At 40.0% G+C, this 25,118-nt stretch overlaps 2 protein-coding genes across 2 annotated transcripts in view; one reads left to right on the top strand and one right to left on the bottom strand.

The window, feature by feature from the left end:
• The first annotated feature begins 914 nt into the window (after positions 1-914).
• Positions 915-17,096, top strand: EIF3M (eukaryotic translation initiation factor 3 subunit M). Its single transcript, XM_056491899.1, has 12 exons — positions 915-981; positions 1,419-1,769; positions 3,026-3,158; positions 4,076-4,214; positions 4,564-4,687; positions 5,136-5,230; positions 9,636-9,719; positions 10,771-10,870; positions 11,267-11,348; positions 14,336-14,479; positions 15,020-15,080; positions 15,492-17,096. The coding sequence occupies exons 2-12, from the start codon at positions 1,728-1,730 to the stop codon at positions 15,610-15,612; spliced, it is 1,125 nt and encodes a 374-aa protein (XP_056347874.1). The 5' UTR covers positions 915-981; positions 1,419-1,727; the 3' UTR covers positions 15,613-17,096.
• Positions 16,594-25,118, bottom strand: part of CCDC73 (coiled-coil domain containing 73) — an 84,857-nt gene continuing 76,332 nt past the window's right edge. Inside the window, exons 21-24 of the mRNA XM_056492247.1 lie at positions 24,113-24,281; positions 22,287-23,792; positions 19,475-19,608; positions 16,594-16,800 (exon numbers count right to left, since the gene is read on the bottom strand). Of these exons, the coding sequence (XP_056348222.1) occupies positions 16,594-16,800; positions 19,475-19,608; positions 22,287-23,792; positions 24,113-24,281 (2,016 nt within the window). The remainder of the gene's footprint in view (positions 16,801-19,474; positions 19,609-22,286; positions 23,793-24,112; positions 24,282-25,118) is intronic.

Below are 25,118 nucleotides of genomic sequence, written 5' to 3'. Positions count from 1 at the left end.
CACAGAAAAGCATGTCACTTCTTTAGACTCCACCTCTCTCTCTGGTTTGCCTACAGAAACAAAACTATTTACAGTGAGTACTGGCCAAAATTCCCCTTTTTCCTTCAGCAGTTAAGTCTGACTCGGGTGGTAAGATCTTCCCCATGTTATAGAGACATACACAGACTCGTTTCCATGGTTATTTTATTTTCATATATTCAGAAAAATACATGACAAACCTCCATCTGGGGGCACTGCCTAAATAAAAATAGACATTGGGGCTGGGGGTTTCCTGTGTGCAGAATACTGGTAAGACTGTCAATCAGACAGTATTAGAATATTCTGCTTTTTTACCCAGATAATTAATCAGCCACAGTAGGGGTAATATTTTAAAAATAATGCCTTAAGTAGAATAAACTAATTAGGCAGGATTTGTATGATGGAAAAATTAAAAGTTGAAGCATTATTTAAAAGTCATACAAGCATGTAGATATTAAAACTAAGCTGAGTCATGACATTTAATAAAGGCAGTGTGGGCCTTTCTCAGTTTCATTGTGCTCAGTTCTGTGCAGACTCAGATCCTGGTGTCAAAAACCCTGCTCTAGTTATTAGACTCAATAAATGAGTTTAGCCATGGTTTGGTCAGGTTTATAAAATAAGGAAGTATGTGTACAGAGTCTTTACTAACTGGATTAGTGCTTGGACTTGGTGATTTTAGAGGTCTTTTCAACTTCAGCTACTCTATGATTTTCTTGGCTTTCATTTCAGGTTTTGAGCACGGGGAAAGTCACCTTGTGGTCTGCCAGGAAAGTTCTTGAGCAGAAAACACGCACAGCACCCCGTTGGCACCGAGTGAGGGCTCCTCACTGCTCAGCCCAGCCAGAGCAGGTGCTCCAACTGAAGGGAAGACGGCCAAGGCTCCTCTAGGGAGCGGCGGGCCCTCCTCCGGCACAGCCGAGGCACTGCTCGCTACGCTGCTCCGGGAAAGGGCGAGCGCGGCCTGTGAGCGGGGAGGAGGATGGCGTGAGGGGGGATGGCGGGTGTGGGGGTGTGCGAGCCTGAGGGGAACGGGGCGGGTGTCTGTGTGTCTGCCTGTGTGTCTGTGTGTCCGTCTGTGTGTCTGCCTGTGTGTCCGTCTGTGTGTCTGTGTGTCCGTCTGTGTATCTGTGTGTGTGTCTGTCCGTCTGTGTGTCTCTCTCTGAGGGGAGGGATGGCGGGTGTGGGGGTGTGTGAGCCTGAGGGGAACGGGGGCAGGTGTGTGTCTGTGTCTCTCTCTGAGGGGAAGGATGCAGGGTGTGTATCTGTGTGTCTGTCTGTGTATCTGTGTGTTCGTCTGTGTGTCCGTCTGTATGTCTGTCTGCGTGTCTCTCTGAGGGGAGGGACGGCGGGTGTGTCTGTCTGTGTGTCTGTCTCTGAGAGGAATGGGATGGCTGCTGTAGGTGCCGCGGCCGCGCCCTCAGTCCCAGGTTCCCGCCCGGCGCTGGGAAGGGCCGGCGGAGCGGCAGGACTGAGTCCGAGAGGGCCGAGCCGGGCAGGGCCGAGACAAGCGGGGCCGTCCCGTACAAGGCGGTCCCGTACAGGCCCGTCCCGTGCAGGGCGGTCCCGTGCAGGCCCGTCCGTGCAGGGCGGTCCCGCAGGGCGGTGGCAGCGCGGGTCCCGCCCGCCCGCCGGCGGGAAGCGGAAGCGGCGCGGCCTGGCGCGGTGGCGGAAGCCGCTCCGCCTTTCCGGAGCGCGGCGTGCTCGGAGCCATGAGCGTCCCGGCCTTCATCGACATCACCGAGGAGGATCAGGTCAGCGCCCCGGCTGCCATCGGCCCCGGGCGGGGGCAGCTGGGCCGGGCCGTGTCGGGGGCCGCAGCCGGGCCGGGCCTGCCCCGCCGTGCGCGCCGCCAGCTCGTCTGGGCTCTTCCTACAGAGCAGACCATTAGAGAAACTTGAACATAATGGCTGAAAGATAACCCTGTGTTTGCAGTTCGCTCTTCAGCATTCCGCCTGTCCGGCACTTCGTTTTCAGCGCTCGCCAGCCCTGCTTTTTATTTAGGAGAAGAAAACTGGTTCACATATGGGCATTACTTGGGTTTTGTGGAATTCTCGGTGCTGCAGGCACGGGAATGGGAATTCTGTCTATGAGCTGCTGCTTTGCTGTGCCTTTGGATGTGGGGGCTGCTTGTTTCCCGGTGTCGTTGGAGTATGTATGTGCACATACGTGTGTATGTGTATACAGTGTGTGTACACATATTGGAATCTGAAGGAAATGCACACATGGTTACCAGCCCTCAGCCCAGTTTTTACTTGCCATAGTTCCTAATACAGCCGCATCAATATGAAACATCCTCAGTACAGCAGTTTGTCCCAGGGAATTTAGCTTTTTCGTCTGGTTCCAAAACGATTTGACACTAAACAAGGTGTAAATGTCACAGCAGCCTGCTGGTCAGAAGTGCTCTGTGCCAAAAGCTGTGTGCCCTGAGATTTTTTCTGAAGGGTTATGGTTCTGCTGGTGAAGCCCTGAATTATAATGGATAGGCCTGTTGCTGAGGGAAAGGTATTTTCTTGGTGTAGGTTTAATTCCCAACAGTGTAAGGCAGCTCATGACATTATAAGTTGAATGGTAGCCTGGCTTAGTGGAGCATTCCCTGCCCGTGGCAGAGGTGTGGAATGAGATGATATTTAAGGTTCCTTCCAACCCAAGCCATTCTATAATTAGATTAGAAACTGTTGTGAAGACAAAGTTCTGCCCTCTCCACAGTGGCTTTGTTTATACCTTTCTTCTTTTCTGGTGAAGAAGCAGCTAAATGGTTTTAATGTTTGTCTGAAGTTTGCAGAGGCAGTAAAAGTAAAAATTTCTAAGAAAGTGTGCAGTGCAGTACCCAGTTGTAAGTGACATATTGATACTGAAAGTCCAGCAGCTCTGTGACCTGTTGTGACTGGCAAAACAACAGATGCAGCATCTGGCTGAACAAAAATCTGTGAGAAATGTAATTGCTTGGACTTTGTTGTTCACAAAACAACTATTTTGTTTTATATGTGTTGTCTGTCTCTTTCTTAAGGCTGCAGAACTGCGAGCATACCTGAAATCCAAAGGAGCAGAAATCTCTGAAGAAAACTCTGAAGGTGGACTTCATGTGGACCTGGCACAGATTATTGAAGTGTGTGATGTGTGCCTGAAAGAGGATGACAAAGGTTTGCATCTTTAAGTCTTGTTGGTTTTGCTAAATTTATCACCACTGGTGCTTTCAAACAGTAGCAGTTGGCAGAATTTAGAGATACTAAAACACAAGCTGTGCATCTTCATAAAACTGGAAGTGCATCTTTCCATCATTGCCATGGAGTATTTGCATGCCCCTCCTTCCTCCAAACATCCAGCACTCTTTGAAGAAGTCAGAAGCTGAGCTAGACTTTGCTTGTAATGAGGGTGTAGAGACGTGTATGTAAAATAGAGTTTTTGATGCTCAGGTGTAATTTTGGGCAATAGATAATATTTTCCATATGTAATGAATTCTGTTCTTTGCCTTTGCTTGGCAATTGGGTAGACTGAAAAGAAAACACAAAGCTGGTTCTGTTTGGAAAGGATCAAACACCACTCTTAAAACAGGAGCTGGGGAGGGTTTGTAATATGCTTCACTGTTCTTGAGGGCATTTTCCCTGAGGTCTGGGTGTCCCCTGTGCTCCTGGTGAAATGTTTTACTGTGCTTGAGCACTAGGTGTTACTGTTCTCATTGTAGAATCGTGGGCAGTTTCCTGGATGTGCAGGAGGAGGCCACTGTGAGGAACCTGGAGTTCCTCTGATTCCTCCTGTGTGTAAACAGAGAATTCAGAGCAAGTGTGATATCAAATACCACGTCCTGTGTTGACCTTAGAGTGGTAATTCTTGTCTTACATGGAGGTGTGTTGGTGTAAACCCACCTGAGCCAAGTCTCTGTACATTCTGATCAATATCCACATTGGTATCTTGGCATTTTCCTTCTTTTACAATTCCTGTTTATGCAAAGTAATAATTCATATCAAAAGTATTATTATTATCAAAACTATATCCAGCACAAAGTAGTGACTGATTGCTGCTTGCACTTTCAAACAGCTGTATGTTGTGGTTTATGCAGATGTGGAGAGTGTGATGAACAGTGTTGTCTCTCTGCTTCTTATCCTGGAACCTGACAAGCAAGAAGCACTGATTGAAAACCTGTGTGAGAAGCTGGTAAAATTTCGGGAAGGAGAGCGCCCATCTCTCAGACTGCAGCTGTAAGTATTGTTCAGGGCAAAGTAATTCTGAAGAGGAAGGATTATCTTCTATGTATCTCTTTAAATCAAGTGTGGGGTGCTGCAGCATGCACTCTTCTTTACCTTCTTTTCACTGTCATAAAATAAAAGTACCAATGTGTTTTTTTTCCTTTGGTATTACAATAAAATCAGTATGCATAATTTGCAGCTTTGCTGAAAATGATTACCAAACTGGAAGCTGTTACAATTCATGGATGTAAGGCACTAACAGATGCTTTGGACAAGCTTGTATCTTAAAGAGCATTTGCATGCACTCCAGTAATGTTTTTTGAAACCTCTGTAATTCCATTATTGGTTGTTTGTGCTTTAGCCTGAGCAATCTCTTCCATGGCATGGACAAGAACACTCCTGTGAGGTACACAGTGTACTGCAGCCTTCTGAAAGTGGCCTCGTCCTGTGGTGCCATCCAGTACATTCCAACTGAACTAGATCAGGTAATTAAGTGACTCTTCAAGTTGAGGCCTTGGTATGAACTGTGTTGCACCTAAATATTACTCAGAGCTGACACAGACTCTCTTAAAACTTGCCAGAGCCTAGAGAAATTGCCATGAGGATGATCAGAGAGATGCTACACTTCTCCTGTGAGGGAAGGCTGAGGGCTTTGGGATTGTTCAGCCTGGAGAGAGAAGGCTCCAGGATGCCCTTATTGCAGAACTTTAAAGGGGGCTTACTAAAGAGGGAGAGCAACTTTTGACATGGGCAAATAGTGATAGGACAAGGGACAGTGGGAGCATGAAGAGATGGGAGAATCAGAAGCCCTAAAAGAGAAATCTCTGTGCAAGATATTTTTAATCCTTTTCTGCTTGGGAGAAAATGAGAAGTATTTGTTGTGCTATTCTAATCTTTTCCTGAATGCTTCTTTTTCACTTGTATTCTACCTAGGTCCGAAAATGGATTTCTGACTGGAATCTGGCCACAGAGAAAAAGCACACTCTCCTGAGACTGCTCTATGATGTCCTAGTAGACTGCAAGAAAAGGTATAAAAGCATATGTACTAGATAATTCTATATTTTAATGTACTGTAGCTGATCTGTAGGGAAAGTGTTTCTCACAGGACTTGTAAAATTAATCTGTACCAATAATTCAATCCAAATACACTTCTGGGTTTTTTTTAAATACTTTTTAAGCACTCTTGTATTAAACCAATGTTCCCAAAAATGTTAAAGTTAGTAGTGAATTAGCTGCAAACCACAGGCTCCCAAAATAACACTATTCCTTTCTATAAATAATCATCTTAGTGCAATGCAGCATTATGCCAAGTTTATTATTTAATTGCATTTTTGACATTTTATTGCATGGTAGTGCTATCTTTTACTTAATGATGTGGGAAGGCTTATCAGTCATGGTTAACAGAATCAGTCTTTGTGTAAACATTACCTTCAGGACAGAGCTTTCCACTAGTCACTGAAATTAATGCCCACAGAATACCTGCTTGGCCATTTTGAATTATTATCATGGATCATAAGAAGCATCTTTGATCTAACAAACTTGGCAGACCACTGTGTTCTGGCATGTAGAGTAATCCAGTGTGTATGGTGCCTGTAAATGAATGCAGGTCTGAACTGAGAGCTGTCATCAGTTTATCTTACAGAATGATGCAGTGGATTGACTGCCCTGGCAGGGCTGCAGAGTTGAGCTGCTGTGCAGTGGTTCAGGGTGTAGTTCCACAACAGCCCAAACCTATTTAACCTGTCCCCAGTTTGGGATGGGGGTGTAGGGGGTGTGTGCTGCTTCCCCCTGCCTATCCACTCTGTTTTTTTAATTGCTTTTTCAAGGGTTTTTGTTTTTTTTTCATAGTGAGGCAGCATCAGCCCCCTCCACTCCTGACTCACAGTGGTACCAGAGCTGCACTTGCATTTTCAGCATTTGCATAACCTTGCACTGCTGCAAAAGGCAGTTCTGTCCTGTACCCTCTGTTCCTGTCTCCTCCAGCTGCCAGTACCTGTGTGTGTTTGTGCTGGTGTGGGCAGTTGTGTGACTGCACAGCAGGCTGGAACTGGGGACATGACCTAGCTAGGGGTTTAAAATGGCAAGTGTGAAGCTGTCACAGGTGGAGAAGAGTTCCTCCTGTCAGGACAGTTGGCTTATTCTCCCCTGCTGGAAATGCTGCATCAGCATAGCAGGATCATTTCTAACTAACCTCAATTTAGGGATGATTAATCCTCATGGAGTAGTTACTCTGTGAGCTACTTTACTGGGAATTCCTGTTTGTAACACTCAAATGCTTTTGGATTGATAGCTCTGTATGGCAGATTTCACATTGTCAAAATAATCTCAGAAATGTTAGTCACAGATCTTTCCATGGCTTAGTGCTTACCTTGTTACAGAAATATTACACTGATAACATTCCTCTCCTGCCACTTCCCATCCTGTTGATTTATTGTGAAATTTTAACTAGTTTCATTCCCAAACTTAATAGCCAGTTATTTTTAGCTAGTCTTGCTATCAAATCAATGGATTAAACTTTTAGTTTTTGTTTCCACTGCTACTGTAACCTTGCTACCAAATGGTTTTTGCCTGCTAACCATAGGTGATTTTAAGATAGCCAATAAAATCTTCCACAAACCCTGTAAGAGATGACTCCTGCACTCGGTGTCCTGACCATGGGTTGCAGCAAGCTGTGCACTGAGCAGTGTTACAGAGCACTTGCACTTCTCTCCAGAAAAGAAAACAAGAAGTGACCCTGGCACCTTTGACCTGGTTCATTCTCCTGGATCAGTGGGCAGTGTTTGCAATAGTATGGGAAACTCACAACAGCATTCCAGCTGCAGCACTCAGGAATGTTGCTCTATCTAGCAGTATGGGAAGATAAGTGGGAACTGAAAAATACATGATAAAAATCATACCTCACTTACCATTGTTGGTTTATAATCAAGGGCAAAGAATAGATTGTTAAAGACAATGAATTCTTTTGTTTGCTTGATTTATGTTTTAGCTTTGCTCAGTGTGGCAGGAGAGATGGTTTTCTGTAGCTCAAAGTCTTTCTCCCAGTGGATCAGTTGGTAGTAACAGATTGGTAGCTCCTAAAAAGTAGATGTGTAGAGGTTGTGTGGTGTCCCTTTTCCTGCAGTGACGAGTGAATGTTTGTTTTATCAAACCTTCTCCAGCCACATTGATGCAGTTTAAAGCTGGTCTCTGCTGGCAGGATTCAGCAGCTTTGGCCCTGCCCAAGTTAAATTCAAACAGGTCTGGCAAGTCTGGCTGTTAATACTTGTAGGAAAAAGCTCAGCATGTCAAGCACCTGCAGAGTAATTGTTTCATTTAATTTTAGTTCAGTTTATATCATGTAATGTAGAGGGACTCAGTTCCAACATCTCACTAGGTCTATGAAAGCTCTACTGTGTTTTTTTCGTTCCTTTCATCTACCATCACTCTTAAGCTCACACTGGCTTTTTGTCAAGTTATGCATCTAGACTGGCAGGTGGAGCCAAGAGCACTCCTTCTGGCTGTTTTGCTCAAAAAAATGTTCACATTTGCACCTTAGGTGAGACACATTTAACAGCAAGCTGTGGTTAAATAATGATCTGTATTAGTGCTTGAAACAGCATAATTTACAGTAGTAATGTGACACTGAATAGAATGTAAGACTAAAGACCTGCCATATTTGCTGAGGTTCACAAGAATTTAGCACATGATGTTTGGGAGTAATTGTCTTGTAGCATTTTGTTGTTTCCTGGAAATACAAGTGAAAAATTCCACTTCTTCCCCACTTAAAAATAATAATAAAAAAAAAAAAAGCAGGGAATTGAAAATACTGTTTGAAATTAGTTAAGTTCAATTTTTGCTGCTAAGGGAAAGATTAGGAGTGCCAGAAAACTGTGCACAGTAACAACTGCTGAAAAGCTTTTATTAAATAAGGAGTTGTGTTTTCTTAGGTTGCATAGGACATGAGCTGAGCCTCTTTGATTAGCATGTGTATATTGCCATTCCTCTATTAAACTGGTCCTTTGTCTCCTAGAACATTTAGTTTTGGTAAGATCTCACCAGTGCTAAAATCCTAGTCAGTCACAGACTGATTTATGTGCAAATGCTTCTCTCATATGTAAAGCTGCCTGAATTTTATTTTTTTTTTTCACTGATGCAGAATTGTCACTGCATCTATGTCAATATTAGTTACCAGGGCAAAACATAAGCTGACCTCTTTAATGCTGGAGTTTTAAAACATATGTTTCATTAAAGCTTATATCCCTAAACATGGTTTGGAATGCTGGGATCTATAGAAAATGCCCCTGCCTGGGGACAAATGTACATCCAGATTATATATGATACTGGGTATTGCCCATGATGTCTTAATATTTGTGCTGCACATCTCTCAGATCTGGTAAATTCTCTGAGAACAGACTTCCCTCTCAGCGTGGCTGTCAAACAGTGGTATGGTGAGATTTCAAATAAATATCTGTATAAAGACAGTGTTACTGTACTACAAAAACCACTGAACCTGTGCTGCTGTGTGAGTTAAACCTCTGTCCCAGCACAGAACACACTGGACATGTTGTGCTGGTTTGTTCTTCCCTGTACAGTTTATGCCATTGGCCTAAGTCATTAATGCAAATTGAAACTTCATTCTCAGTGTTTTGTTTTAAGGAAAGTTGTGTGTACTTTTAGACCATGTGGGATAATTTGCTGTAAATTTTGCAACAGGAATCAGCAGTTGCTGACCTTGGTGGTGGTAAGACTAGAGTGAAAATAAATCAGAATCTGTTAAAATGACTCTCAGAGCTGGTTTGCAGTAGTGTTGATGTTGTTCACAAGATAATCTGGGTAGATGGGGCTGTAGGTTTGCTCAGCTTTCTGAGGAGTAGTTTGTCCAAAAGCTGTCTGTCAGAGCAGTGCTGGGAGCTGTTTGCTTCCAGCAGCCTCAGCCAGTCTCATTGCTGGCAGCATCATTTCATCAGTAAAATCAGCAGCTCTCACTTGGAATACTTGAAGAGAGAATCTGTGAGAGAGGAGAGCAGCTTTTATGCAGTCATTTTCCTGACCATAAATATTCTTTAAGAGATGCCATTTTACATTTGAAATAAACTTTGCAGCACTACTTATTGTGCAATGATTAAATCCAGATGTGCCTAAGAGGAGCATTCTAGTGAACCATATAAAGCTGTTCCTAGCTCAGAAAGCTTTTTCCATAACCAGCAGGTAATTTATCAGTTTAAGAGAATGAAATGAAGGGTGAAGATAAACATTTTGTAGAACAAGAATTGAAAGAATACATCCAGGTCATTTGTTCTCTCCACTAGAATTAAAATGGATCATCTACATCTTTTTCAAGTGTAATTTAATTTGACCTTTTAATACCATAATGGAATTATTTAAATATTTGAGTGTCTTGTTTGAACTATTTTTTCAGCAATCCTGAGGTAACTTTTTATTTTTTTCCTATAGTGACACTGCAGCAAAAGTAATGGTGGAGCTGTTGGGAAGTTACACAGAGGACAATGCTTCCCAGGCTAGAGTTGATGCTCACAGGTAATATTGACTTCCCAACTTTTCCTCAGTTGTCAAATTATTTTAATCCCCTTACTATTAAGAGTATTGAATGTAGCATTGCTGCCTCAGTCAAGAGTTTGTGTCTGCAGTAGGTCTGGTAATAATCAGCCAGATTTATTTCATTGTGCAAGTGCACAGGAGTGTTCCTGGTAACTGCTGAGAGAGATCAGGCTTGGGTAAAGACTTCTTTACATCAGCTGTACACTCAGAATCTACTGGAATCCTTTATTTCAGAGTGTTTTACTTTTTGCTGGTTTTATTATCTAACTGTAAGCACTCTTTTCAAATAGCACTTTCTCTTGACAAAACATTGTTGCTGCTTTCTCTATGAGCAAGTACAGAAATAAACTTACCTGTTGAACAAGCTGGGTCTAAATTAATTCATAACAGTGCATTTTCCCCACTAGCCAAGCTGAGTAAATGCCTGTGTTCTGATGTTCCAACTATTATGATATTTCCTAGGAATTAGTTAAGTTTTGCCCAGTTGTGCACTACCAGTAGTTCTCAGGGGAGTTGTTTATATTTAACCATGGAGGAAAATCAGGGTGACTCCTTTGGAAAATTAATGTCTGTGCATAAGTGGGAACTTCACTGGCTACCCTACAGCAACCTGCATGTGTTCTGAATCCAGGGCTGTGTCTGTGCCTAACTGTTTTGTGTCACATATTCAAGTGTAATTAAATCTTCCAAAACAGCTTAATTAAATGGAATTTTAGGAGCACAGTAAAAATACCTCTAGGAGCAGAGGCTGTGCTGGAAATAAATGCACAGATGGAACTGTAGAGTGATCTGTGGTTTGACCACCTGCACATTTCATTTGGGATACTGGACAAATCACTTAATGCTTCCTGTTCCTTGGTTTTTCCATCTGTACAATGAAGTTTAAAATTGGAATGTGACATATGTTACTTCTAATAGTAATTAAAAACCCTTATGTGTTTCCTAGAAAGCAAGAAACAGCAAATTGAGTTGCTCTTAGTCACAAAGATGTGTATTGCTTTGGAAGTAAGCATTTTCCTTTTCTCATCAGATGTATTGTACGAGCATTGAAGGATCCAAATACCTTTCTCTTTGATCATCTTCTTGCCTTAAAACCAGTCAAGTTTTTGGAAGGAGAACTTATTCATGATGTAAGTAACTTTGTTTTTAGTGAGATGATTGGATAGCAGTAGACTGCTTTGTTCTAATTTGTCTTTTGAAATCCACTAGAATAGTTGTCTGTGTCAGTAATCCTGAGCTGCAACGTGGTATTTCTGTTACAGTCTTTAAAGTTAAAATTGCACTTGAAACATTTCCCCTTCAGAGTTTCAGAAACTCAGTTACATGCTCTTCCCTCTTAAATCTGGGGGAAGGAAGTAAGCTCAGCACAGACTGGCCACATCTATTGACAGAAGACAGAATTTCAGCTCTTAACAGCTTATGGTTTTGTTCAGTACTCATAATTTCTATCTGTATCTGTCCAGCCTGCAAAGAGGGAAACCAAGATGATATTTAAACTGTTCTCATGTTTGTTTTCCATCTTCTAGCTTTTGACAATTTTTGTAAGTGCTAAACTAGCATCCTATGTCAAATTTTATCAGAACAACAAAGACTTCATTGACTCTCTGGGTAAGTTTTCAGATATTACATTTCTGACTTTCTTTACATGGTTTAGGGTGTGGAAGCCACACAGTAATTCAGTTTGGATCCATGTACTGAAGCAAAGGAATTTCTTTAACAGTTTAGGGTTTGTAGATGATAACCTCTTGCAGCTTGTGAGTTTGCCATCCAACTATGGTTTGTTTTTTGAAAACTGTGGTTTCACCCACTTTGTTTTCTTCTCTTAGAGCTCCCCTCCTGAAAGGTTTAACACATTCATACTCTAGGCTAGGCCAGTGATCACAACTGCATTGAGGAAACCACCAGTATAAATCTGTTTTTGTTTTTAATTATGAATAACTTTGTAACAGCAAATACTTCTGCACAGTAAGATAGAGCATGCATATTGTGTGTGTGTGTGTGCTGATGCATTAGACCCAGCAAGCCACAGTCTGTCCCAGTTAATTTGTTTCATCACATGAAGCAATGTGATGGAATGTTAATGTCAGCACCCTCTTTATTTACACACTGTGGAAAAAAGGAGTAGTAATTAACACTTTGACACTCCCCCGTTGATGTGTAATTGACTGTTTCAAAGGAGCACTGGTTCATAAGCTATTGCATGCATTAAAATTACAGTTTTTATATTCCAGCTTTTTAGGACAGGGGTCAGTGACAATGCAGAAATTGTTCAATGATGCAGATTTTTTTATTACTGCATTAAGGTTTTGACATATTGGTAATGAATAAATGTTTCCATAAAAATACAATATTTTTTTTTTATAACTTTGATTTTCAAATGACACTTAAATACTGCCTTGGATGCATTTGAGGAAAGCCATAGTTCTGCTAAAACAGAGTTTAGTGCAGCTTTTTAACACATGCATTATTTTGTTTAATGGAGTGTGATACAATTCTCAGAATAATTGCCCTCAGAGCTTTAAAGTGGTGGTACTTTGGATATTAAAATGATGGAAATACCAATGGGATTTTTTGGTGGATAAAATTAGCAGCAAGTTTTTGGTAGCTTGTAAATGTGTGTATAGGATAAGTGTATCTTTAGTCATGTGTATCTGAACATTAATTATGCAGACATCTTATGCTTTTCTTTCTCAGGGGAAAGTGGGTTTGGGGCTTATCTTTTAGGTACTTGTCCACAGAAGTATTTGCTGAAATTGCTATTGCACCAACATTGGAATAAATTTATGGAAGATCAATTACACATCTATATAGCATTAATTGTATTATATAGTCAGTTGTTGTGGTTTCTTTTGCCTTGCCTCCCAGTGCCTGTGCTTCCTTCCATGAATTAATACAGTGTGTGAACTTTCAATATATCTAAGATTCATATCATCTTAGTAAAACCCTTAGATACCTGTGTAACAGTTTGCAAAAACAGTCTTAACTTCCACTTAAGCTGCTTTCTCTATGGTATGCTCAGAATCTCTCTCTCTCCTTGAGCAATGGGCAAGCAGAGATTTGCAGACAGCACAGATGGAAATGCTGGGAACTGAATGGCTGAGCTATGGCTTTGAAAAACAAGGGCAGTTTGGTCTAGACAACAGTGCAGTTATTAGATGAGGCATTCAAAAATGATCTGTTCCCAAAAGCAGTGAGATGTTTAGCCATGCTTTAGAGATTTTTTTAAAATAACTTGCCCAAATACCTTTGTTTTAAAGGGTGCTTAGATAGGAGTACAGTGGCAGTAGAGCATGGGCTGTAGTTGTAACCTTTGCTGGACCAGGACCAGTTAGAAGTGGCCCAGGAAGGCTGTGCAGCATCCTGCAGGCAGCATCAGTTTGTTACAATTTGTTTTTTATTAATGCTGACAACTTAGGCCAGCAGTAGCATTGTGTGTGTCAACTGCATCGCCCTAACATGGCCACAGTTAATCTGGTATTATCTGCAGTCGTCTTCACAAAGTTAATCAGCATCTCATTTGCATTTGTTAATTAGGGTTAATGTGTGCTAATTGATTTTTTGATGCTTGTAGAGTTCCATTAAACCCAGTTAGGTATAGTTGCTGGTGCTCCTCGTTCCTGTGAATTATGGCGATCGTGTTTTTGTTGAATGGGTGCCAAATAGGGAACCTGCATCATAATTACAGCTAATTAACACAGCATGATGTCCTGCACTAATGTGCTTCCCTGCTGGGGTATGGCTGTTATAAATTCCAAACTTACATATTTACTGAAGCCATGGGAATGTTTAGAATGTCATTCTAGAACAAAAAGATTCACACTCATTTTTAGGAAACTTGCACTGGATCTTAGTTGGTACCTCAAGGACCTTGGGATTAAGAAATGCCTTGTTTCATCTCAGTGACTTAACTTGGTTGACCTAGATGTTTTTCCAGGAAAATGGTCTCTGATTTAGACATGCAAGGCCTTGGCTCAGTTCCTTGCAATCCTGTGAAAGATGTAACCTGACCTCAGTATCCATTCCACTGGTTTTGAGCAGCACTTTTCTGAGCCACACTGGATGCTTACATGGGCCTCATGATGCCTTTTTTGCTGTGAAAAAATTCAGCAAAATGCTTTCTTCTGGCACCACAACACCGTCAGTGTGAGAGGTTTATTTTCCAGAAACTACAGGAGAATGGGTGGTGAGGCTGTAAGAAGGTTTTTGGCATAACCAGCCATGGATTTTCCATTTTGTTGCATTGCTGTTCTTCAGTGCATCTGAAAGATTCACTTGCACTCTCACCACCTCAAATTCTGGTTAGGTTTTTACTGCTCAAAAAGCAAAACTTTTGTAGGTAATATGTTTTTGCTAAAAAACAAATGAGTCTTGATGAATTCACAATGAAACTTCCTATTTTAGCAAAAGACAAGGCAGTGCAGGATTTGATATTTTACCTCAAAAGAACTGTTGATAAGGAAAAGTAGAATGTATTTCAATGTGACACAAATTTTAAATGAATGGAAGCATATATAGCAAAAATAACACGAAAAGCAAATTATTTGTATGAATTATAATGAAACCATTAATTCCAAACTATCACCACTTTTCCTCAGGCTTGTTGCACGAACACAATATGGCCAAGATGAGGCTCCTTACCTTCATGGGAATGGCTGTAGAGAATAAAGAAATCTCATTTGACACAATGCAGCAGGAACTCCAGATTGGGGCTGATGATGTAGAGGCATTTGTCATTGATGGTAAGGACTGTGGTTCTGCACACAGTGCTCATGAAAAGACTTCTAAGCTAATGTTGAATAATAAGAACAATATTAATTTTAATTCCTGTGCTTTTTACTAGGTAAAGCTGCACAACTTCATGTTTAAAGACAGGCCCAACTGTTGTGTTTTAACCAGTGTTTTTATTCCCAGTGACAGGAACTGTATCTCATGTAATTCTTTACAGAACTAATAAATTGTGTGTAGGTTTAATTTGTCATCTGGTTTTGTTTGCTGTCATTAAAACAGGATGTGTTTGTAGGGGAGAGAAGTTCATAAAATCTGTGCAGGATATTGCTTTAATAGATTGGCACCAAACAATAGGATTCATGCATGACCTTCATCTTGTTACATCATTTTGTTTTTCTGCCTACTAGGCCATTAAAACCAACAGCAAAACAGATTAAGTGAACTGCTGTGTTCTTATGTGTGTATTGATCTCACTTTGAACCATTTTTGTGCAGTTTAATACCTTTGCAGAATGATGAAAACCTTGCTCAAAACAGCATTGTTTTTTGCAGCTGTAAAGACAAAGATGGTGTACTGTAAAATAGATCAGACACAGAGGAAAGTCGTTGTCAGGTAAGACAATTCTTCATGGCATTTTGCAGAACTTCATGTGTTCTAATTATTTCACTTACATTTGTGGAATATTCCAACTGGAAGCAAGGTATTGTTCCTATCAGGTGCTGGTAGTTAAATAGTTGCTATTTATCATAATTTTATTAAAGCTCACACTGAATGTGATTAGCTTATTTAATGAAAGAGTCCTACTTTCCAGGACATTTCATTTAATGACCTACTAGTGACAAGAATACTAATGACTGTTGTTGCTTTAAATATTTGGGAAGGCTACAGAATTGTCTTAACTGGTGAAGTGCAGCCCTTTCTAGAGAGAAAATGCTCATGAGAGTGAAGTAATGCTGTAGAAGAATGATTAGGTGAGTGTGACATCTCTAGTAACCTTCTCTCAATTTTATTTTATTTCTCCAGTCACAGCACACATCGGACTTTTGGAAAGCAGCAGTGGCAGCAATTGTATGACACTCTAAACACCTGGAAACAAAATTTGAATCAAGTGAAAAACAGTCTCCTCAGTCTCTCAGACACTTAAGAATTTTTTTTTGACCTAGTAATATTGCTATATATGAATTTTATTCAAAACTTTGACAATTTGTGAATGTTTCCCAAAAAATGTATGCAATTGGTTTAAAGAAGCTAAATATTCTAAATTGCCACACACCAAAAAAAAAAAAAAAAAAAAAAAAAGCAATAAAACTAACATGGGAAAATGTCTTCTGTTGATTTTCTTACATAATCAGCAACAAGAAACTGGCAATATTGGTTGTGCTTCTTCTGTTCATTTTACAGTATGGGGACCTTTCTCTGCAAGAGGTGTGGGGAGGAAGGGAGGTCAGAAAGATGATTGATAGTGCACGTGTTTATTAAAGTAAGAGAAAACTTCCCTCAGACCCAAGGGAGGAGAAATGTGACCCAATAGAAGTGAAGCTTGATGAAGCCAAATCTGCTGCCTTATCTCTGTTATCATACCTGATCCTTCAGTATTGAAAGAGACCTCACTGATACAGAAACTACAACAGATATATTTAAATAATTTGGCAGTAAAGGTAAGCAGAAGATTTTTCTGTTCTTCTGCCACTTAGAACTGCTGGAAGTAGTAGTAAATGTTTGCAGAACTCATTGTATTCTGAAACAGCTGGAGGTGATTTTGCCTGAAAACTGAGTGAGCAGTCTGTCAGAGAAAATTAACTGTTTCAGCCAAAACTTCTGAGGAACAGGACAAGGGTATAGTTAAGTAATTATTTAATTTTATTAAACATATATAAAAACATTAACTTACGAATTTTTAACTTTGGGCAAAGCCAGTAATAACTTGAATTTGATTACAGAACCAGAACTGACATTAGGAGTAGGAACTGTATAAATTTTTGAACATAAGAACCATTAACATGCTATTTTAAACATGAAACTACACATATATACCATGTTCTGTAGGAATACCTCTACAGCTCTGGGTTAGGGAAGTGTGATCTATCTATTTTGTAAAAGAATCCTTTTCTCCTGGCACTCATCTTCACTGCCCTTCATATTTTCTCTTCCTTGCTGGATGAAGTCTCTCAAAATTCAGCAATTTCTCAATTCCTCCTGTTTGGTTTTGTATAATGGAGTCCTGAAGAGAGCAGCTGTCCTCATCTTTGAGTGCTTTTTCACTTCTTGCTGGAGTGACAGTCATGTGAGGAGACTTCTGTTTGTTCTGGAAAGCAGCAAGTCCTTCTTTAACCTGACAATACAAATGTTAGCAGTTGACAGCCCAGTGAAACTCACATATAAAGGTTCAGATTGTTGGATTTTGCTGAACTTTAAGCAAGCAAGGAAATGTTAAACAGGAAAATAAATCAGTTGGATAAAACATGTTTAATTTGAAGTGTTTGCATTGTATTTAATTTAGAAAACTTGATAATGACAATTATGCTTTTATAAACCAAACCTTTACATAAGACTTGATACAAGAGTATGATTTTAAAAATACAAGCTTGTATTAGAATACAGATTAGTAAAATAAATAGCTTAATTAAAGGATTTAATGTTGCAATTAACATTTCTGTTGCTATGCAAGCATTTGATTAATAAAACCCAAAATCATGAGGTTTATAGTGTATAGATTAGAAAGCAAACATCAGTAATGCAAGGTTGTAATAGGTTGGCTTTTTTATGTTAAAGATCTTTTTGCTCTTTTAATAGTTTTAATTACTCTTTGATGTATTACTGTTAGGTAATACTTTATATCTATCCAAATCAAAGACAGATGGCAACACAGCAGGGAAACAGGTTTGTGGCCTGATGAGCAGAACCCTTGCATGTGAATGATGAGTTGTCCCTGTGTGGCTCTGGGGGAGCAGCAGGCAGCACCAGCCACCTGCCTGAGCAAGGTGCAGCACAGGGGATCTGCAAGGTGACCTCAGGCTGCTCCTGTGCTAGGAGACTGTTCTTGCAAGGGTCACAAGGTGACACCCTCCCCCTCTGCTCAGTCATTTTAATATTTATTAATATTTTAATAATGAGCAACTATGCCCCAGCCAGCTCTAAGGCACTATGTCTTTATCAGGCCTACCTTTATTTTAGCACATTAATTTTGTGCTAAAGCTTACTTTCCCTAGTGTACAAGCATTTCTTAAAGGTTGAAATATGAACAATAAAATTAATGCAAATTGTTCATTGTTGTGTTTGTAACAGTGTTGCTGCCATGCAGCTGAAGGTCCTGGTACTTCAGGTCAGTAATGAATGGCATCAGTGAGGAAGTAACTTCTCCTTTTGAGCAGTTCCAGCCTGTTAATTCTCTCCTGCTTTTCCCCAAGGCCTCAGCAACAAACAGATCATACTTCACTGCAAGCCACTAGTCAGGATCTATGGAATAGGATGTGGGGCTGAAGCTGTCCTCTACTGAAAACTGCATGTCTAGACTGAGCTAGGAGTGCTTATACATCCTTACTGTGGTACTTAAGCATGGACAGACTAATGTTTAAAACAGTCCTTAAATTTTACTAAAATTATAAGTGCACCTGTAGCATTTGTTTATAATTTTTATCCCTTTTTAGAGTACTGTACTGTGGTTGAATGAGATGACCCAAACTGTAGAAAGCTTAAATCTGCTCTAGTTGCAGTCATGTATGTTAGTCAAAGCAAATGAAGCAGCAAAAAAGACTGAGCCCATTTTTAATCTCCCAACAGCTTGTTTGTATTGGTTGTTAAAATGATAAAGTTGGAGCAGAAGGTATTAGAATGACACCAACAAAGGAGGGAAAAGAAAAGAGGGAGTGCTCTGCTTTATTGCAGGTGAGATTTCATAGATTAAGGATTTGGAAAATCTAAGGTGAAACTAGCAAGGCCTTGTTCTTGTCCATCTTTGCTTTTATTTAGTTAGCACAGCAGGAGCTTTAGTTTGGAGGTGACAAACAGACATAACCACAACCAGATAGTGAAATACAGCTTTACTTCAGCTGTGGTTACATTTGCATAGTGGAGTTCACTCAGCTCCTGGCTCCACCTCTGAGAAAAAGCAAGACACACACAGAAAAGACCACCACTGTGTTTGGTGAAAAACCCACCTCAGTGTCATTCACAAGGAGAGTCAGGCTAGGACAGTCGAGCAATTTAAAACATCAGTTTTGAGGATTTCAGGGAATGTGGATGCTGATGGCATCAAGACCTGATTATCTCTGAAATCAGCCAGCTCTGTCACTTGAAACCACTGTACTCCTCATCCAGAGACAGCCCTAACTACCTGGGAAGTGCCTCTAGAACCTCTTCTGAAAAGGAAAGGCAAGTGCAGCTGTAAATTACTGTATCACTTTTGAATGACATTCAGCACTGGGTCACATTCTAATAGAGCAGTTAGAGCTGTTCGAGCTCCAGAGTCTAACACAGATCTGAAAATGCAGTGATGAGTCATTGAGCAACAACAGGTTTTTACATGTCTGTGTAATGTTGGCCTACAAAATAATGGTTACTCTAAATAGGTCATCACACAGTGTCTGATAAACTGATAGGCTCTAATTCATAAATGAGCTGAATTTTTATTCTTTCATGGATTCTTTTAAGTGACATGATCCTATCAAGTAATAGAGGAAACAATGTTTATACACTTTTACACACTCCTATTTTCTTTTTTTCTCTACTACCTTTACTGTAGGTGATGATTTTTATTAGGGTACACAATGGACTAGCCTCTTCCTCCCCTCCCAAACAGACTGCTTAGCATCTGTTTGATTCATATGCTGTGACTTTTTCCTGCTGCTTCCTATCAACCTTAATTGTGAAAAATGGTGTCTTGTTGCCCTTTTGATATTATTTTGGAGATTGACTCAGCCTTAAAGTATCCAGATGGGTACAGTTGTACAAATATCTGTGGAATTAGCTCACTGAGGTCTGGTTTGCAATATTTTTAATTGACTTACATGTTCTGTGGGAAAAGAAGAATCATAAAAAGCCTTTGCTGTAGCATTCCATTCTTCACTAGGCTCTCCCTGGGGCTTTTGGTGGATACTAGAGGTATTCAAAGTGTTGGCAGCTCTGCTCAGACTGCTAGAACCTGATTGACAAAAAGGAAATGGTATCAACTGCAATTTAGTCTCCAGGCACTAATTGTGAATAACTAACCTGGTTTACCTCTGATCTTAAAAAATCAAAGATTTTTGTTTTAAGCCTCTAGATCTTTGTTGTAGGCTTTTGCCCTTCATTGTTTTCTTTCACGTGCTTCATCTGTTTTTTCTCTAAAGATGAGGTATGTTTCTACTTTGATTAAAACTGTTTTCTCTCATTTTCATATATTAAGTTAATGACAGAAAAGTGATTTATAGAAAGTATTCTAAATATTCTAACTGAATATATTTTTTCAAACACTATTACTTTAAACTCACTGTCTGAAAACAATAATAAAATGCATAATTAATGCCATTTAACATGATATTCCAGGCTGACTTGTAATAAAAGAAGACATGGACACAAAGCTTTCCAGACAATCAAAAATCATTTTAAATAAGGAGTCTTTCTGTTAATGGCTGTATCTCATGTTTCAGGTGGTCAGGCAATAGCCATCCACCAAAAGGATGGATCCAAAGGAAGGAAAGGCAGGTGAGTAGATAAATCACAGCCGAGTATAATCCTCCAGTCCTTCAGAGGCTTCATGCAGCACCAGAGATTCTGTTGAAACCAGTATCAAATTCTTGCAAGGTGAAAATACAAGGATGCTTTCACAATTCCTCCCAATGCAAACAGGAGCTGTTTTGTCACTACACAGATGCCTGTGGATCACTGCAATGACTGTAAAATCTTGTTTTCCTATCAAAATACATGTTACTCTTGGTTATGTAACAGTTATTTCAGAATACTGACATTTGCTCTTGGGGGGAAGGGGAAAATGGTTGGTTATGTGTTTGTTTTCTTTTTTAAGCAGCTGCCAGGAAGATCTTTCACATTCCCACTTCATTCCTTCATTTACTGATGTGGAGTGTCTGCTCTCTGGGAACCAGGGTACAAACAGTAAATTGTGGTGAGGCACTAGAACGAATTCCCTCAGATAGCTTTACTAAACTCTTTCACCAGTTCTCTTCACTTCTAGATCTCCCATAGGGCTAAATGGTTTGTGCTTCAGTCAGTAAAAAAAAAAAAAAAAAAACTTAAAATGTAGGTCCAGTGTCCACATGGATTCCACTGCAGGTTTGCTGATTGGGAAAAGATCTGCAAACAAAGCAACGCAAACCCCAAGCACAACAAGCACTGGGAGCTGCAGTGCTGCACCACAGTGATTGTAGGAGCCTCCCAGGGAGGTGAGCTTTCCAAGAGAGCAGCAGGCTCAAGGAGGGACTTATCTCAATCTGGCAGCATGAGGCACATCTGAGACACAGACCAAGACCCTCACCATGCAGGTTTGCTGGAATTCAAGAGGTCTGGTCACTAGGCAACTCAGCTGAGGGACTGGAGTTAGTTCCCTACAAGTTCCTTTGGCTGAGTCCCTCAGAGTCACTTGGAGTTCCAGTACTTTGCATGCAGAAATGTTTATGACAAGAAGAGGGGGAGAAACTCACTGGGAAGAAATTCAGATAGCACTGTCTGGTCTTACAGAAAAGATACATGCCGAACATGATGTAACTAGGCATTCATTTTATTGAAACAGAGACAAAAATTCATATTATTAAATAATCCTGAGATCAGGGTTCTGCTACCTTGCTACCACTACTACTGTTTTAGGGACAAAGACATGTCTGAAACTGAACTTCAAAAAAAAAAAAAGTGCATCTGAACACAAATAGCCATGGGCAGGAGACCAAGGACAGAAACAGTATTACCTAGAGAACTAAATGCTAACAACAGAACAATGTAAAGAAACCAGACTGCTGGGTTTCTGTCTGCCACTGGCTGCAAAACTAAGGATGGGACCCCACTCTGCTCTCAGGATGTTCAAGGGCCAAAGGTGAAAATACAGCACCAACAAAAGCTCTATAGATACAGACACCCTGTCCTGTGGATCCTGCTCTTTGGAAAACACCTGAGCACCCAGGGCTGCAGTTTTGGGATAATCTACCTGCTCATTTTATTGCAAAACAAATACAAAATGAAAATTTTTCACATTTCAGTAATGATTTAGAAACCCATGGAATAAAGTTCATATTTACTATGTTCAAAATATTGCTGAACAAATAATAACCAAGTGTCAACAGCAGGAGTCTAAAAAGCTCCTTGAGCATATAAAGCTCAATTTTTTCCAGAGCCTGACAGAATATGAAGTCCTCACATGACATACAACACATTCAGATGGTTTTAATGGTCCTTCTAAATTAGAGATGTACAATAAAATAAAAAGTAAATTTCTGTAAGACCTATTCAAAGAAGCATCTACTGGTTCAAAATCTACCCTAATTCTGATGCAAAGTAAAAACACTGAACAGTCCTTTTGAATCCATGCAGAGACCTGACAGACTATGCTCTACATTAGGGTTAGAAATCCCTGTCAAAATTCAGTTTGTCATTGCACTGCTGTTATTTCACAAAGGGAAAAAAATTAATCAACTATTTGATTGATAAGCTGACAAAAGCTGTTTAGTTGCATTTATGATACAAACAGAGCAATCTCACCTTTGTGCAACATAACTAAAATGTCAGGTTTATGTTTTTCTACACTACAGAAATTATTATAAATAGAAATTTCACATTCTGATAATTTTTCTAAGCACTACACAGCTCAGAACATTTATGCTTATATTTTCTTACCTTTTCCTGATTCTCCACTGTCCACATTTTCACTGAGATTTTGACTCTGTGTCTTTGAAATAATGTTTGTGTTTTCCAGTGCTGGTTTGTCTTTCAAAAGGGAAGGCTCCTTGGAAGCTGAAGTCCATGCAGCTTGACCTCTCACTTGATTTACTCTTGAACAAGAACTGAGAGCTAAAAAATTCAAGTATAGTGGAGATTTCTCAGCTTTTTTATCTGAAGCTGAAAGATCAAAGGATGACCTTAAACTAATGTTTACTAAATTTCCAGATGTTCTCATGGGTAAAGAGGAGGATTCTTTCAAGTGACCCTCAGCAAGCTTCATTCCTGGAACTGTACTACTCTGAGAGTCTTTCTCTTTTAACAGTGTGTTATTTGTTGATGTGTCAATCTCCAAGGAATGTCCAGTTTTGATGGAGTGTATCTGAGTACCATTGTTTACATTTGTACATAGAATTAGTTTATCTGTACATGCCCTATCTGTTGGGGGGTTTTTGTGAGCAATTTTGAGACCATCAGCCTTTACTGGAGATTTGGCTTCAGCATTTGAAGTCCATGTATTTGCAGCATTCCCTGTCTGTTTAGCACTGCCTTGTTCAGGTTGCTTGCTGTGCATGTCTGCATTTATTCCTCTCTCAGTTTTTAGGGAGCATAAATTAAAAGTACCTAAGAGAGATTTATTTTCTCTGCATTCCTTTGCAGCAGCAGCATCACCACTTGCATTATCACAACAAACAGTTGGTGGATGTTGAGCATCAATTGCCAGAACACCAGTGTTGTTCATATTTCTGGCATTGCCATCATTTCTGCCTTCAGCATCCACTTGGGTCTGTTCCAGAGGAAGTTTATCTCTATGTAAACCACTCAGATTTAAGGTTTTTTCTGCTTTATGTAATTCACTGCCTACAGAATTGTCACTATTCAGCAAGCTACATTTTTGGTATTCTCCTTGAGAATTCTCCTTAGTGTAATGTAGGATGCCAAAACTTAACTGCTTAGCTTGGTGGCTGTCTGTACTTCTCCCATGCAGAGCACTCTTCTCAGTGGAAGGAACAGCTTCAGGTGTGAGGACACTTCTGTTGTGCTGTCTGCTGTCTGAGTTTGCATCTGCCTTGGCACAAGCTGATTCATCTGCAGTATCACACAGTTCCTTGCTAGTGTTGGTCTCCTGACTCCCATTTTTCCTATCAGCACCTACACTTTTCCTCTCAGCACTGCCTAAAAAGTTCTTCCTTGTTTGTGTGTGCTGTGCTGCCAAAGGCTCAGTGCTGTCCCGTGGCTTTTGATCTAAATTTGCATTGTTGTCATCTGGTAACGTTCTGTGTGCTGTTCCTGCATCTTCTGCCTCTCTGCCTCCAGTGACGTGCATTTCTGAGCTGTGTCCTTGGGTAATTAAATCGGTATCTGTGCAGAGGGTGTTCCTGGGAGAAGCCTCCCTTGGCTTTAATTCACGAGGGCTAGCAACATTAATTTCATCCTTAGAACTGTTCTCAAGAACTTGTGGATCTGTAGAGTGAGTATTCTCTAGTTAGTGACTGATAACTCAGAGATTATGTAATGCTTTGTTTTTACACTTTAGAATTTAATGCTGCACTCAGGATAGGTATCAATACTGGTATATTACAGACACAAGCCTGTCAAAAAGTTACTGAAACTTGTAAAATCTTTATAAACTGAGAGAGCAGAGAATATATTAACATTTGTAGATTTTAGATATGACCATTTAATTCAGGATTTAAGCCCTCTCTTGCCATATACTATATCTGAAAACATTTATCCTTTCTTAACAGTACTACTTATCTCTATTATCCATGGAAGGTTATTACTTTGTTCTGTCTTTAATTCCTCAGTGCTTGAAGACTTGTCCCTTGTGGTTTCTACTTCAGTTTCTTCTTCATTTCCACAATTACCATATTTACTTATTCCAGACTGCAAAAACTCATTTTCTTTCTGAATAGCCTGTATTTCACTGTCTTTTGAGTGTTCTTGACCACCCTAGTATAAGAAGGAACAAAAGATTATAAGTATTTTAGTAATTTACTATAGTCACTGATTAGGTAAAAAGTTCAGGACTGAAATTTAAAATTAATTCTACAATTCTGATGGCAAACAAAGATCTGAAGTATAAAAAGTAAATAAAAAGAAGAAAAGAAAAAAGCAGAATAATACCCTAGAAAAGTAGGAAAGAAATCAGGTCCTGCTATAAATTTACATAAATTTACAGCCCCCAAAGTTATACATTTGACAGAGTTCCTCAATGTAAGGAATTTGTGTTGTACATGTGGTGACTGGATCCCTCCCTCTCTCTGCTGGCCCACTCAGTGAACTGCTCAGTAATTCCACGTGGAAAAATCCTGCATGATTGCTGTTTACACCCAAACACATACACACATAAACAACACATGCACATATAAACATTTTTTTCTAGCAAACTGGCCAGACCTTTAAACTTAGTTTCACAGAAAAATAAGGCTTCTGAATTTGCAATCCCTGACATGCATTCCTCATTCCCTCCCAAACAGCTTTTTAACATGAATCTGAGTCAAATTCAACAAGAATAGAAGCCTGAAAGATTTGTCTAAAGTCTAAATCACTGCATCTGTCTTTGTGTTCAGTTTTGAAAGCTGCAGTCAATGAAGTTCTGTGGAAACTAGGGCCTGAATAGTGAAGAAAATAAAATCCCTCCAAAATAAAAGGAAAAGGAGATGCATCCTTTATCATCAGCAGCTGTTTGGCAGCTGAAGACAGAAGCACGTGCTGGCTCTTGCTCTAAAGATAGGATATAAAAGTGGGCAGCTGTGGGAGGGAGCTGAGTCCATAAAAGATGTGGGA

This window comes from Oenanthe melanoleuca, chromosome 5 (assembly GCF_029582105.1).
Source record: "Oenanthe melanoleuca isolate GR-GAL-2019-014 chromosome 5, OMel1.0, whole genome shotgun sequence".
Lineage (NCBI taxonomy): Eukaryota > Metazoa > Chordata > Aves > Passeriformes > Muscicapidae > Oenanthe > Oenanthe melanoleuca.
This window is presented reverse-complemented; position numbering and strand designations above follow the sequence as displayed.